This window comes from Sinocyclocheilus grahami, unplaced genomic scaffold, assembly GCF_001515645.1.
Source record: "Sinocyclocheilus grahami isolate Dianchi unplaced genomic scaffold, SAMN03320097.WGS_v1.1 scaffold2561.1, whole genome shotgun sequence".
Classification (NCBI taxonomy): Eukaryota; Metazoa; Chordata; class Actinopteri; order Cypriniformes; family Cyprinidae; genus Sinocyclocheilus; species Sinocyclocheilus grahami.
The window spans coordinates 18,130-33,313 of record NW_015507740.1 but is presented as its reverse complement, the minus strand read 5'-3'; the positions used below and the strand labels follow the sequence as shown (position 1 = coordinate 33,313).

The window sequence follows — 15,184 nt, the reverse complement described above, 5'->3', positions numbered from 1 at the left end:
AACAAAACTATAATTAAAGGGCACCTATTATACCCAACAAACAAGTTATTATAACAGCTGGAAAATGTCATTTTTGGGGTGATATCCAGCGACAAAAAAAAAGATATCCAGCGACACCATGCAAGCCTACTGCATCCAAAAAAGTTCTCCTTAAAGATGAATGTGCAGTTTCCCCATCCAATTCGCACATTGTTGATACCCTCTTGAAACTGATCAACACGAGATCAGATGCCATCGAAAATATGGTAGATCAAAACTACATGAAAATAGAGGGCTGACAAATGATTTTGCATGCAAAGAAATAAAGGATGCGAAGAAACAGATTGAGAAAGTTAAGAAATGTTGGAAGAAATAAGAGGAGGTGGTTGCTCAGCTTAAAGATAGAGTAACAGAGCTGGAAAATTACACAAGAAGGTGGAACTTGAAATTACAAGGGTTACCAGAGTCAGTAGAAGATGTTAAAACGGAGACCATCAAGATCTGCCAAACCATTCTGCCTCAAGAACAGAGCAAGCTGACGGAGATGATTGACATAGTACAACGTCTGGGAAAGAGGAAGCCAGGAGTCGTGAGACCAAGAGGGATCATACTTCGCTTTCTGTCGAGAACACAGCGGGATGCTATTTGGGCTGCAGCGAACAACCCATTCCTACGTGAAAACGGCCTAAGGTTTGCTGAAGATCTCCCTCAAGCTGTTAAACAAATTAGAGCCAAGTTTTGGCCTGCAATTCAAAAGGCACGTAGTGTGAGAAAATTAGCCTACTTCGTTGGGGCGCGGGCCTTCATCAGGGGCGTTGAACTTCATCTCCAACAGATTGAGGATGACCAGCGGGATGTTAAAGGTGACGGAAATTAAATGACTTCAATTCTAGACCATTTGCAGTCAATTTGGTTTCTTCATGCCATGCATAGGCTACAGCTAAGAAGACTCCTTTGCTCAGGATTTATTTATTTTTTTTGACTCTACTTGCCTTTACTAACAATATGGTGCTGCGTTCGGGCCTTTAATTGATACATTTTTGCATGGTGACATTTCGTTCATTTTTTTTTTCAAGTTGACTGTATATGTCTTTATCTATATTGTCTTTAAACGTCAGGGGATTACCTAGGGGGAATGTAAAGCACTTTATTTGTTTGTTAAACAATTTAAAACTGAAATTTTTTTATTAAATTACAGGAAATTTTTGCAGTGCCGTTGCAGGGCCTGATGATCAAGAAGGCTCCCGCAGAAGCCTGTGATCTGGCCGCATGATCCAGGAAGTATGAAGCCAAAACCCGGCTTATCGTACCGTCTGGACATATATCGACGAGTGAGATAAACACTGCAAGTCGAGCACCCGGTTTCTGAATCCAGCAGAGGGGGTGCTCACCGAGGACCTACCCTAGAAAGGGACAGAAACATTGAGTCGCACCGGTAGTGACGTCATGGCTGTCGCCGGCCAACGAGTTGGTGTTTTTTCAATGTATGCTTCAGACACGGGTCACGACCAGGCGTTTCCCCATAGCGACCCCTAGAGGACGCAGTTCAAAGTCCCAATGAAAGGGAACTGGTTTGGTGAAAATTTGTGGGTTGTGGGCTCATATTCTGGGCTCATCTGCTTAAATGTACACAATATACAGTAATATATATTATTAATTAGGTGCCAAATTTAATAATTTATTATCACTGTCTTGAGGCAATAAACCACGTTAAGTGTTTTCTTCTTCAGTTTTGTGCATTCCGTATCTTGCATTCATATCCTCCTCTGCCTGTTTATAGTTTCAGTTTATAGTTTCATCTGTTTACAGATCAGTAAGATCTGAGTTTGGTCTTTTAATAGCTGTCATTGCGTTGTCGCGTAATGCATTTTCTTTAACAGATTTATGAGGGAAATAACGTGAAACCTTGTGCGTTCGTTCATATTCTACATCTGCTTAACTGTTGATATAGTTCGCATCATCATCATCATCAATAAAACGAATTCTGCAATCTGAGGTATTATCACTCGTTATGCGTCGTTGGGGAATTCTGGGGTGTGATGCATACTGTGTGAGGGGAACCACAGTATTACAGCACAGCATCACACAAGCCATGATACAAAGCTTCGGAAACTAAGCAGCCGAAAGCAATATATGTCTTCCTCAGATGTAACGTTAGTTCTGTACTTCAGCGTCAAGTAAAACAGCATTATGATCTCCTTTGTGGCAGAGAAAGCTGCTTACATGTAGGATATGGGAAACAGCGAATATGTTGAATTAAACATACACACAATCAGCTTTTCCACATGTTCATACTGGTCCCGATAATCAAAACTTCTACTTAGCGCTTGCTGCATTTCTGCAGATCAGTTTTTGTGAATGAAAGACTTAATCTACCTGTTGCTTTGGTGGATCAACAGCCACTTGCGCCACCTGCTGGTGAGCAACTGACAGCAGCTGGAGATCATGCATCGGTGCTCTATTGCTATTCCTGCAGCTCCCGGATGTGCAATGGCAAATTTTCTGTCGAATTTTAACCACTGAATTTGTGGAAGCGAATTTGGAAAGTGAAATAAAATGGACCGAAATTTGCCTGTCGAATATTATACATCGTATTTTTAAACAGGAAGTGAATTCTGGAAGGTGAATATTGTGTGTGAAATATTTTGAATTGAAATATTCACAGCTTAAATACACAACTATGTTAAATTTCAGGACCTAAAAAGGCAAGCCCTGAAAATACAAGGCATTAAAAGGCAAGCACTGTTAATGCAATGCATATTTTTTTCAGTTAGTGTTATTCAACATGCTTTTTTGTTTCAAAGACATATGGCATTATTTTTCTTCCATACATTTTTTTCTTCTTCTCGGTACTGAAAACTATATTGGTTTCGCCTCTCTGCAGCACCACTACTGCCATCTACAGGACAGTAATGATATGCAGTTTAATCCCAATTACTGAAAATAATCTAATTATTAGATACAACTAAAACAATTTTAACTCTACTTTTAAGCAAATTTTGACCGGGTTACATATTACATATTTCTTTACCAATTTTCAAGGAAACTGGGCATCAAGAGGAGCCGTTATACAGTCATCAACATCTGGGAACTGGTTTGCTGAAAAGGCTATTGATGGTAATCGAGGTCTCCAGCAGTTGTATATGGGATGTTCCTCAACCCTTAATCAGACTAACCCATGGTGGAGAGTGGCTCTGCCTCATATTTATAGAGTTAGTAGAGTGGTGGTCACCAACAGAAATGACTGCTGTACCGAACAAATAAACGGAGCGGAGATTCGCATCGGAAACTCTTTGGAGAACAACGGCAACAACAATCCCATGTGAGAAACTTGAGGCTGAAGGAACATGAGACATCAAATGCAAATGTGTATGTGGAGATACAACACTATCTTTATCTCCATCTGTTTCTCTCTCTGTCTGTAGATGTGCTGTTATTCCTGCTATTCCAGCAGGTGAGTCCTACAGCTACTCATGCGGTGGAATGGAGGGACGTTACGTGAATCTGATCATTCCTGGAAACATGAAGATACTCACTCTCTGTGAGGTGGAGGTTTTTGGAAAAGGTATCTGTAGTACTTTTTTATAAAATCAACTAACAATAATATCATATTGCTAGTCACGGAAATGAGCACTAATACTTTTAATGAATGCAATCTCAAATAATGGTTAATGTTTGATGTGTAGGTCCTGTTTTAAAAAGATCAATTGTAAAAATGCTGTTTAACTCCAGAGCTGATTTGACCGACCAGACAATGAGAGAAAACATTCTGATACAGGTGAGAGATACAGAATACAATTGTCACTTAGTGTCTCTATAAAAAAAAAAAGGAAAAAAACAAACAAAAAAATAATACTGATAACAATAACACTACGCATTCAACTACTAATAACAATATAAAATGGACTAAGGATTAATGAGTTGCTGGGTTCATGAATATTAATCACGTTGTCTGCGTTCGGAATGATAATAGGTGAGCGCCAGCCAATGACATTGCCATTTGAGTAAATGTAGTTATTTACTCACATTGTAGAGGGTTGACCATCTTCACCATCATGCTTAGTAAAACACACATCTGTGCTCTCACCACAGTGCAACAGTGAAAAGGGACCCCTCTCAAACTGTTGCGCCATGTTCCAAACGTTGTTTAAGCGACATACATTGCGGTATATTAAAAATCCATATCATAACAAAAATAAACACCAGTATTCGGTATGAACCGGTATGCCGCCCAGCACTAGTCTACAGCACCTACTTATGGCGGGGTGATAACATGTTCTGTCTCCAAGAACATGTATTTCATCAGTTGCATTACCATGTCTAAAAAAATACTTCAAACAAATTACATGCAGGGGGTCTCAAGATATTTTTTTTTTCTTTAAAGATATTTTGAACAATACTGGACCCCATTAATTTTCATTGAAAAATAAATAAATATCTGCAATGTAATTAAATGTTTGGGCGTGATTAAGTCATTTACCATAATCCTTTGAAACACAAGAGACAGAAAGAGAGAGATATTTCAGTGTACTGTCATATTCTGATCTAATTGCTTTAGTATTATTATGTTATTGTCAGTTGGCATCTGCTCTGGCTGACAGAGGATTCACAAACGTGACACTGAGTTGGTTTCAAACCCCTGAATGGGTGATTCAGAAGGTGAACGAAGAGTGTTTTCACAACTGTGTTCTGTACAATAACTATATGACAAAATATGGATGAATGTTAATTGTTATAAAAACAATGTGTAATAAGCATTTTTTTTTTTTTGCAGGTTGCATTAAAGTACCGTGATATCCTGGAAAGTTCAAATTGATGAACATTTCTTCATAATTACTTATTTACAATGCAAAGCCTCTTTAAACACTTCTGCTGTCATGTTTAAGCTTACATAAACCATTAGATATTAAAACAAAATTAACTGAACCTACTGAAGTGAATCCTAATCACTAATTGGCATAATATTTACTGTACTGTCTGTACAAGGTACTGTATTGGAAAAAACGTTAGTCTTTAAATTGTTTGAATGAGAGAGATAGTCATTAAGAACTTTAATCCAACAGCTTGTCATTCTTTGCTGCTAAATAAATCCTAAATTGTTTGGAAAGCTGCCATTATGTGTGTGTGTGTGTGTGTGTGTGTGTGTTTATTTAGCCTACTTTTAAAAATCTTAAACATTTATTTACAGGTTTAAATTTAAAAACCAAGATTATGAGAATTTTAGACTCCAGTGTATACAAAAATATATCTCATCTCACTCTCTTGCCATAATATAATAGTAAAGCTACTTGCAGATAACTTTGCCAGATGTATTAATTCCAGAAGCACATGAGTAAGACTGTTGCCTAACCGTCATGAGCATCATGAAGTTATGGATGTAAACAAACAAGCCCTCTCTATTGTAAACAATGGTTCACTCACAGTCATATATATATATTTTTTTTTACATAATTTGAATATAGTAACATTCTAACCCACATGTAAAATAACACTACCAACATATAATACAAACACTGAAAAGCCCCTGAAAATGTCAAAACATTTAAATAACACCCATAAAACATCATATAACCATGGAACTTTATAAACATAATAATCAATATTTGTCATCCTTAATAACATAGCATAGCCTATATAATTACATTTTGGCATTTGGCAGATGCTTTTTGTCCAACGTGCATTTAAGACAAACACTGTCCAAGTTCTCGCTTTGCCCGATTGAAGGAAAGTGACGACTATTTTAGAACAACCTGTTCAAAGGATGTGATCATATCTAACTGTTATTTACAACTGTTTTCCAACAGGTGGCACATTCAAGAAAATCTTGTTATACACAGAAACATAAATGCAAAAAAAAAAAAGATTGAGAGTGAGACCAACAGTGTCTTTGAGAGAGAGAGAGAGAGAGCAATTATTATATTATTATTAAACACACCCTCCCAATATAACCACAAACCCGAATCAGATGGGCCCTCTCAACATGGCCACCAATCCAAACCAAACACGCCCTTCCAACGTCACAAAACTCCCGACCCAGACAGGCCCCCTCACTGTAACAATCATTATAACAACAATGATTGTTACAGTGAGCCAAGAGCAAGCTCTTTTTCCAGTTTAAAATTTGAATGTTAAAGTTTTTTTTTTTAATTGCAGGACATTAGTGGTATAGGGATAACTGCAGGATGTACAAAGCATGTTTCTCAACTTCACCTACCTCTATTTCCTCTCCACAAGAGGAGTAAGCAGAAGTTCAAGTATTTTTGCATGTGTTATATGTAAATGAACTTTAAGTGATAGAGCATCAGACATCAATAGAGATGACAAATAATAAATAAGAGAATTACCTAAATAACAGCTTTTCATTGCTGTCTGTTTCCACAAATTCAGCATACAATTGTAATATAACATGCATATAACGCATTCTGTGTAACAGCATAAATATTTTTAACTTGTCTCCAGTGTATTTAAACAACTTATAACTCGTGTTTCATTAGTTATCAAAAACATACATTATAGTTACGAATTTGCTCCATCATCACACTGTTTCTCAGACCGCATGGTCTCCATCATTAGCATTAAATGTGTGACTAGCACACGCAATGCACAGACTTAACTTGATAGACCTTTAAAAAATCCGAAAACAATAAAGTGTTTACACTTTAAAGGCCGACATTTACATTTCCCATAACATTAACTAGTGATGTTACGCAGAGGTGGAAAGTCACGGATTACATTTACTCGCGTTATTGTAATTGAGTGGCTTTTTTGTGTACTTCTATTTTTTAAAGTCATTTTTAAAATCTGTAATTTTACTTTTACTTAAGTATATTTAGTTTGAAGTATTGTACTTCGCTACATGTTAAAACACATTAATTACGGAGTTAAAAAAATAAATAAAAAATTGCTCCCTGGAAACTACTGCAGTAAATAATGGGCAGGAGAGCAAACTGGCGCTAAAATCACAAGAAAGATGCAGAAGGACGAGACAGGCGTTATGGTGCAGACCCAACTGAAAACAAACCCTGTCGTATTCTGCTAAAGTTGAACTCGAAGGAAGTGAACCCCTGGCCATATTTATGCTCTGTTATGCAGTGTAAGCTGTGTTTGCCTAGGGAGACCAAACTAACAGTTTATAAAATCTAGGGATGCACCGATACCACTTTTTCCAGTACTCGCCCGATACCGATACTTTTATTTATGGTACTTGCCGATACCGAGTACCGATACAAGTATTTTCATTGCATTTGTAAATTTTTTAAATTTTGGGTACAGAAACCAAAAGAGTATGTATAATGTTAGTTGGTTAACTTAATTTATCAAATAGATACAGTCAAACCAAAATTTATTCAGAAACCTTCAACAGTTCTCACATTATCACAGTTTATTCGCTATAGTTTAGAAAATGGTAATAAAATATGACAATAACTCAGAGTTAAACTGTGTCAGAACAAATTCAGCTTGATCATGTCAGATAATTTTGATAGAAAGGTATGTAATGGATTACAATCAACCAAAAAGTATTCATACAGTTGTCAATATTTACACAACTATCAATACTTTGTCGGGTGACCCTTAGCCTTAATAACAGTCTGTAGTCTCCTGGGCATGCTGTCACCCAGCTTCATGCAAACCTGAACTTCAATTTTTTCCCAGACTCGGTCTGAATAATTTTTGGTCCCAAATTTGTATAATTTTTACCGGTAGTCCACCGTATGAAGAATTTTTGGGTATAATATATCACAGTTTAGTTTATTTTGCTATCCTCACTTTGCATAAATTAACTATAGTGTCCTGCACCCACTAGTAAAAAAAACTATAAAAAATTATATCTGGTCTCTGAATAATTTTTGGTTTGACTGTAAATTATGCCCATTAAAATTTATTTTACAAGTTGTTGTTACTTTCACTGTTCTTTTTTTCTCTCTCTATGGTACATCATCTTAATTTAATAGCATTAGAGCTGCTCCTTTGCAGCGGCTCAGTACTGCAATCACGCGCTTTGCTGTAAAAATGCAGGGAACTCGCATTTTTATTCATCTGAAATATGCAGCGATTTATTTTCCAAAGCCACTCATATAATGCAGAAACACTCATGAAGCAAGCAAAACACGCGCAACGCATGCACATATTTGTACTGGTGCAGAATGAGAGGGACAAGTACAGTACAGCCTAGCACATTTCACACAGGCTGTTAGTTTCACTTTCGCCAGAAAGTCGTGTATGCTTAAGGGTGAAAATAAATGACGTTTATAGTGAATGCCCTATAAATTGTCTTATATTTACGATTTAGTTTTAATCCAAATGATGCGTGCTAAGTGAGCGAACATCAATAAAGATCACACAACAGAAGTGCGCACTCTCTCTCTCTCTCCCTCCCTACCATTAAGTAACTTGTACATTGTTTTTCTTACATCTTTTTGACATATCTGACCGAACTACAAACTTTCCAGTGATGTCTATGAGAAAGGGATATTCACTCGACAAGCTGGCGTATCTGTGCCGCCGCGCGCGCAATCAACTCAGCGTGATTTGCTTACCAGCTGGCGCAAATCAGCTATACAGGCATTAATACTTTGATATCGGGGCATTTTAACGAGTACGAGTACAGGAGCTCAGTATCGGGCCCTTAATAAAATCTCAACATCAACCCTTCGCAAGCATGCAGAAGTAAGGTAACTTGCATCGTTGCATTGGTGGTTAAAATGAAGCTTTGACAGTTTAGCAAGAGATTTTGCACAAATTAGCCAAAAAGACAGTGGTGCAGGTCTTAGCGATAATATCGTAACTGTTGTTTTAACGATGTGCGATTTGACATTATCTGGTATTTTGCAAAAAAACCTGAAGACCATCACTGACCACAAGCCCCCGCCACAGGCCTGTGATAATGACACATCCCTCCCGGATACACTCAACCACTTTTATTCACAGTTTGAAATGCAGAATGACACACCTGCACAAAAACTGCCCATACCTCTCAACGACCAGGTGCTCTCTCTCTGTCTCCAGCTGACGTAAAGAAGACCCTATCTAGGATTAACCCACGCAAGGCTGCGGGTCCTGATGACATACCTGGCCATGTACTGCCCCCAGGCTGTGAGAGCCCTGAACTCAAATCACCCCGCCCTCCTCTGAAACCCCATACAAACCCCCTACCTCCTGAAACATGGACCATCTCAACTCCTACACCCTCCCCCCCAACCTTACCACATCACAAAAAAACTGTCTGAAACATTTCTGAAACAATTCGAAGTATGCTACAGGGCCTGTACAAACCACCTGTAGAAACACACTCTCCTCTATGCGCACTAGACACTTTTCATACACACTGCTTTGTGTACATAATCCCACAAAAGACTCAGTAATGTGTGTTTACATGCTCATGCACTACAAATCATCTTGCACTGTTCCCCAGCAAGCTGCTTGACTTACGATGTTTCTCTTTGCACATGTACAGTATTATGTGAAGCATCCGTATAGTCTGTATTTTTTAATTTATGTATAGGTAAACATTTATATATAGTATATTCATAGTCAAAATCTGTCAGTAGGTTAGTTGTGTATAGGTACAATGTTTATGTGAAGCATTCGTATAGTTTGTATTTTTAATTTTTTTTATTTATGTATAGGTAAGCATTTATAAATATAGTATATTTATAGTCAAAATCAGTCAGTAGGCTAGTTGTGTATAGGTTTTACTCTTTTACTTCATTGTTGTATGCCTGTATTTATGTAGCACCGTGGTCCTGTGAGGCATGACATTTCGTTCCACTGTATGTCCGCACATGTAGCAGAATGACAATAAAGCTCAACTTGAACTTGAACTTGAACTTACTGACATTAGGCTAGTAACGTTATAACTCATATTACTTTTATATCGTATTTCTGTCTGTTATGGAACATAAAAAAACATCCTGGCATCGTGACATTTAGATGCTGTGAATGAAACTTCATAATGTTTCACTTGATTATACATTTAGTCAGGAATTATAGTTTGGAGAAAGTCTAACTAGTAAAATGTGTACAAGTTATGTGAAAACTAAAACAAGTAGGTTAATAAAAAAAAGACTTACTCATGTTTATGATCACTGCTGGATCAAGCTGCTGCATTGTTTTTTCCTGAGGTAATCCAAAGCTTCTTGAGGTGAATTCTGTCTTATTCGTCTCAGCGCGACGCGAACAGTAAAATTAAAAAAAACTTGAGGTCTTGCTGCTTTGTTTGCTGTGATGTGGGCGTTTACCCGCCACGTGCTTCACGTGGATGATTACAATATCTATAGCGCGTGGGAGTGGTCTCATTAGAGATAATGAAGGGAAACGTGAAAGACTGGACATCGCGTTGGTTTCATATGGATTACTTTATCACAGAATATTTGCTTTCGATAAGACTTGCTTAGTTTAAAAGTAGACGTCAAGCTTTCTATAGATATATCTCTCGTGTCTCTTTGTTGAGTATTTGCTGAGTTACAGTTCATTTTAATGACGCGTTTCTAAATAAAGATCACGCAGACCAAGGCGGCAGACAGTGCACCATGTTTGTTTTCTTTATTTTATAAATGCACAGAGTTTTGTTGTTATTATGTGTGTATACAAATAAAAGTAGACCATTTACAGATTCGATTGATGTATTGCTCTTATCTGTAAGATCAAAACTGAAAGTGTAATTTAAGTTATTTTCGGTCTTATTAGGAGAAGATGCCACAAAACGCGTATCCGCATTAGTCGACCCCAAAGGGTTAAGGCAGCCCCACGCCTCCCGCTCTCTCCTTTCTCCCTTCCCAGGAGCCACGGAGGAAGAAACTGCAGAATCACATGCCTGAGCAACTGGGCTCCAGTGATCTCACACCAGCACAGGTCCCGCGTGCTGATCCTTGCACACTTCCCCACAATGAATCAAGATGGGCCGGCATGGATAGCGAACTGATTTGCATCCTAACCAAGGCTGTGGAGGAATTCAGCTTAGAATGGTCGGCTCCGGGAGAGCCCTCCTGCAGCTGCTTAGACGAATGATACCAGCCTTGAAGGGGCATCATGTCCTGATCCCTTCAGACAACATGACAGTGGTGTCATTTATAAATCACCAAGGCAGTCTCAGGTCACGCTCCCTCCACAGGATGTCAAGAACCTAGGAGTGGACATATTGTCCCAAGGCAATGTATCACCAGGAGAATGGAGACTACACCCCCAAGTGGTGCAGACGATTTGGTCGGTCTTTGAGAGTGCAGAGGTGGACCACTTCGCCTCAGAAGACAACTCTCATTGCCCATCATATTTCTCAAAGGATCAAGATGCTCTGGCCTACGATTGGCCCAGCGCTTCCTATATGCCTTCCCTCCGATTGCCCTGCTCCCTCAGGTCGTCAGGGAAGTCGGATGCTCAGTCCTCCTGGTGGACCCACTCTTGAGGAACCAGACATGGGTTTTCAAGTTAATTTGGTTGCTGTCGGCAGCCCTTTGGCCAATGCTGCTAAGGAAGGACCTCCTCTCCCAAGCAAGAGGCATGATCTGGCATCCCTGGCCCAAGCTGTGGAGACTTCATGTTTGGCCCCTCAACGGGAGTCATTACAGCTCTCCACGAGGGTAACTAACACCATTTTGGAGGCTAGTATCCAGCCTATGAGATGTCTCTATGCCCTTAAGTGGTTTGTGTTTTCTGACTGGTGTCTGATGTTATGTGTCATCCATTCTAACCATTCTGCAAGAGCTGCTGGATAAGGTGCACACCCCTTCCATGCTCAAAATATATGTGGCAGCCATAGCGGCGGATCATGTTCTTGTGGCTGGACAGTCAGTCTGAAAAAAATACCAAGCTGTTAAATTCCTGAGGGGAAATTAAATCTGTCTTGTCCTCATTCTGTACTGACCTGGGACTAATTCATGATCCTCAGGGCTTTTCGAGGTTCCCGTTCCAGTTGACCAACTTACGGCCCCTGTCATTTAAGACCGCCCTCCTTTTGGCTTTAGCATCCTCAAAAGAAGTAATCACCCTTCTAGCTCTTCCGATGAGTAGGGTCCTAATTTACTCTGTATGCTTTGGAGGTCACCCTGGCAGCCCGCCAGTTATGAAGCCGAGACTATTTTTGCTGATATATGTGCAGCAGTCGGCTGGTCTTCGCTGTTTGCCTTCATTAGGTTGTATAACCTGGATGCCCCTGCCCTTCAGGCATGGATCTTGTCCACCTATTCTCCCTGATCCCCTATACAAGTGGAGAAGGTCTTAGTTATGTAGAGCCCGGCTTCAGGACCTGGGCCTCATTATTATCTCATGCTTATAGGAGCCCTCATTACGGGCGCTCCAGGACTGGGCTCGCATTACAGCTTTTTTCTGCACTTGCTTATAGCACAGCACTATTGGATACATTCCCCATAGTATTTCATGCAACGTGAGAGACCATTTTAGAAAGGGAAAGTTCCAGTTACTAACATAACCTTGGTTCCCTAAGATAACGGGTATGAGCGTTGCATACACTTTTGCTATCAGTCAAAAGATTCTGATGCAATGGCATTCCGCACCGACTTTACTCAGTCGGATTTGGTGGGCTGAAATGCCATTTATTTATGCAGCTACATGAATGTGAACAAATCAGGCTTTAGTATTTAGAGTAAACAGGAGTTTCCCAATAGCATTTCATGCAACGCTTCTTCCCATTATCTCAGGGAACTGAGGTTACATTAGTAACAAGAGCATTTACAAACCTGATTAAACATGCTAATGATCAGACGGTTGACATTATTAGTGTTCTAAAATGGCAGCTGTAGTGGTTGTAGAGGTAAACGTGAATATTGGTGCCAATATTGATGGCTGCCTCATGTACCTACAAGAACATTGTAACATTTTTACATTGTGGTTAGGATTGACTAGGTAGAGCTACGGTGATGATGTTATCAGCAATGAAACTGACCAACGTGGAGTATCTGTGAAAGTAAAAGTAAATGGAGCAAGAGAGAGAGTGAATATGAAAGCATAGGAGGACACATTCAAAGTGTATAGGTTTATAGCTTGATTCTTCAAATATTATATATTTGTAACCGCACAGAAGTTCTAGGCTTTTGACTTAAAATATATGAAGTGTATATTCAGGTTATTTACAGTGAATCAGTCAACGTTAACCAGGCTGATATAAGTACAAGACTGAAGACCTTTTATTTTTCTTCTGTGGTGCACAAAACGTGAAATAATTCTTACATTTTGTTGTTTGTATTGCATTGTGTGTATTATTATTATTATTATTATTGTTATTAATATTATTATTATTACAACAATTTCAGAAACATCATGTCCATTCGTCAAATGGATTTTGAACAAGATATTTGTATGTATAGATATCACCATCATTACATAGCTTGTTTTTGTATTTAATGGACAGTAATTATTAAAAACATTCTTTATAAAACAAGGTTTAAGTTTTTTTCTGCTTAGAGTTATAGGTATCTGTAGATTGCCTTGGATGTGTGTGTGTGTGTTTTGAGACCTTTCACAATTACAAATTGTTCCATCATAATGTGTTGAAATGACAGTTAAATGCTGTTTTTGTTAACTCAAGTCACTTACATCTCTTAACTACACTGAAAAACATCAGTGTAAAAAAGGTAAGACATTACAATCATTAGGTGCCTTGAATTACAAACAGCATTTTTACACAATTTATTAATCTAATGTTAATTTATAAGTGTTGTTCAATGTTAACTTGTGAACACATTCTGTGTATTATTGCCTTCAGAAACTGTAATTCTTTAATTTAGATCTGTGTGGGTTTCGGAGAAAGATGTGCTAGATTTATTTATTTGTTTTTTTAATTTGCATTATGGTGTTATTTGTTTTTTTCCCCTCCAGTCGGTGTTAAGACAGTTTGCAGAACAAATCATGCTGCCCTAGCTTTATTATCTTGTCAGATTACAAATAAAGATGCATTAAGGTCATAATGCAGAAAATATCCATTGGGATACAGTCTATGTGATTTTTTATAAATTTCTTGAGTGCTGAAGCTCAACCACTAACAAAACTCCTTGTATTTGCAAACTATTTTACACTAAAATCTAAAATAAATTAAATCATAAATCTGTTCAAAACTTAATGTCCTTTTTCTGTACAGTAACTCTAAATTGACAAATTCTGAACTGACAAATATCAACATGTATCCAGAAGAAACTTTGTTCAGATTATGTAAATTATGTAAACATGACAGACAGAGTTGTATATGCCGGCAAGATTCTCCAGGTGCATCGCCAAAGTGGACGAAATGCAAAAGACTCATTAACATCCATTTCACACCATGTTCAGTGCCAAATGAAATTTAAACATTTGATGATCATGCACTGACCAACCCACTAGCAAGAAATCAAGTGGCAAACGGACAAAACTGTGTCATATGCATTCAATAATTTATGCAGTTTTAAGCAAAAGTTTGGGTACCAAACTTAAAAAAAAAAAAAAAGAAACTTTTATTTTTAAGAATCTGCTGATATTTGGTTGAATTCATGCGTCCCTCAGCTATGTCAAGGTTTCCAGTAGCTCTGCTTGCCACACTGCTCACAGTATGATGGAACCTCTGCCAAATTTTACAGTAGGGAGCAGGTTCTTCTCCTGAAATGCTGTGTTCTTTTCCAAAATAATTCAGGTCGTGAAACAGGTTAGTTTTACCCTACTGATGTACCGTCGTTGCAATAGTAATCCTGCTCAGTACGAGAGGAACCGCAGGTTCAGACATTTGGTGCGTGTGCTTTGCTGAAGAGCCACTGGTGCAAAGCTACTATCTGTGGGATTATGACTGAATGCCTCTAAGTCAGAATCCTGCCTAAACGTAATGATACCGCAGCGCCACGGGACTGTGATTGGCCTGGGATAGCCGGTCAAACCCCTGGGGCCGGCCGGTGTGGAGAGCCGTTCGTGACTGGACCGGGGTGCGGCCGAATGAGTGCCGCCCCTCTCTGGAGACGCACCGCAAGTTTGTGGAGAACCTGGTGCTAAATGACTCGTAGACGACCTGTGACTTTGCTTCACAAAAGGCTCATTGAAACAGGGACCTCCAACGAATCGTATTTTTGAATGTCGCATGTTGAATCATTATTGCCGTAACTTTCTAATGCTGTTTCTAAACTGTCCTATCGCAATTACTATCACTTCCGTTGCCTCGATGGCTATTTCTCACCGAATGGGCTGGATTGCGTAGGCATTTGCATGGATGGCGCGGCCTCAATGACTGGCAAAC

At 38.8% G+C, this 15,184-nt stretch overlaps 1 protein-coding gene and 1 long non-coding RNA gene across 4 annotated transcripts; both read left to right on the top strand.

The window, feature by feature from the left end:
• Nucleotides 1-523: 523 nt before the first annotated feature.
• On the top strand, nucleotides 524-4,795 carry LOC107575303 (uncharacterized). Its single transcript, XM_016261704.1, has 6 exons — nucleotides 524-842; nucleotides 3,022-3,301; nucleotides 3,405-3,544; nucleotides 3,666-3,757; nucleotides 4,558-4,638; nucleotides 4,754-4,795. Exons 1-6 carry the CDS (start codon nucleotides 524-526, stop codon nucleotides 4,793-4,795), a joined length of 954 nt encoding a protein of 317 aa, XP_016117190.1.
• A 3,031-nt stretch (nucleotides 4,796-7,826) lies between these two features.
• Nucleotides 7,827-14,959, top strand: LOC107575305 (uncharacterized). 3 transcript variants are annotated; one of them, XR_001607841.1, is made up of 3 exons: nucleotides 9,521-9,531; nucleotides 13,697-13,701; nucleotides 14,594-14,959. It is a non-coding gene; the product is annotated as an uncharacterized lncRNA (long non-coding RNA). The 3 variants fall into 3 exon arrangements; XR_001607843.1 differs by lacking the exons at nucleotides 9,521-9,531; nucleotides 13,697-13,701 and adding an exon at nucleotides 7,827-7,837; XR_001607842.1 differs by lacking the exons at nucleotides 9,521-9,531; nucleotides 13,697-13,701 and adding an exon at nucleotides 13,811-13,823.
• Nucleotides 14,960-15,184: the final 225 nt, after the last annotated feature.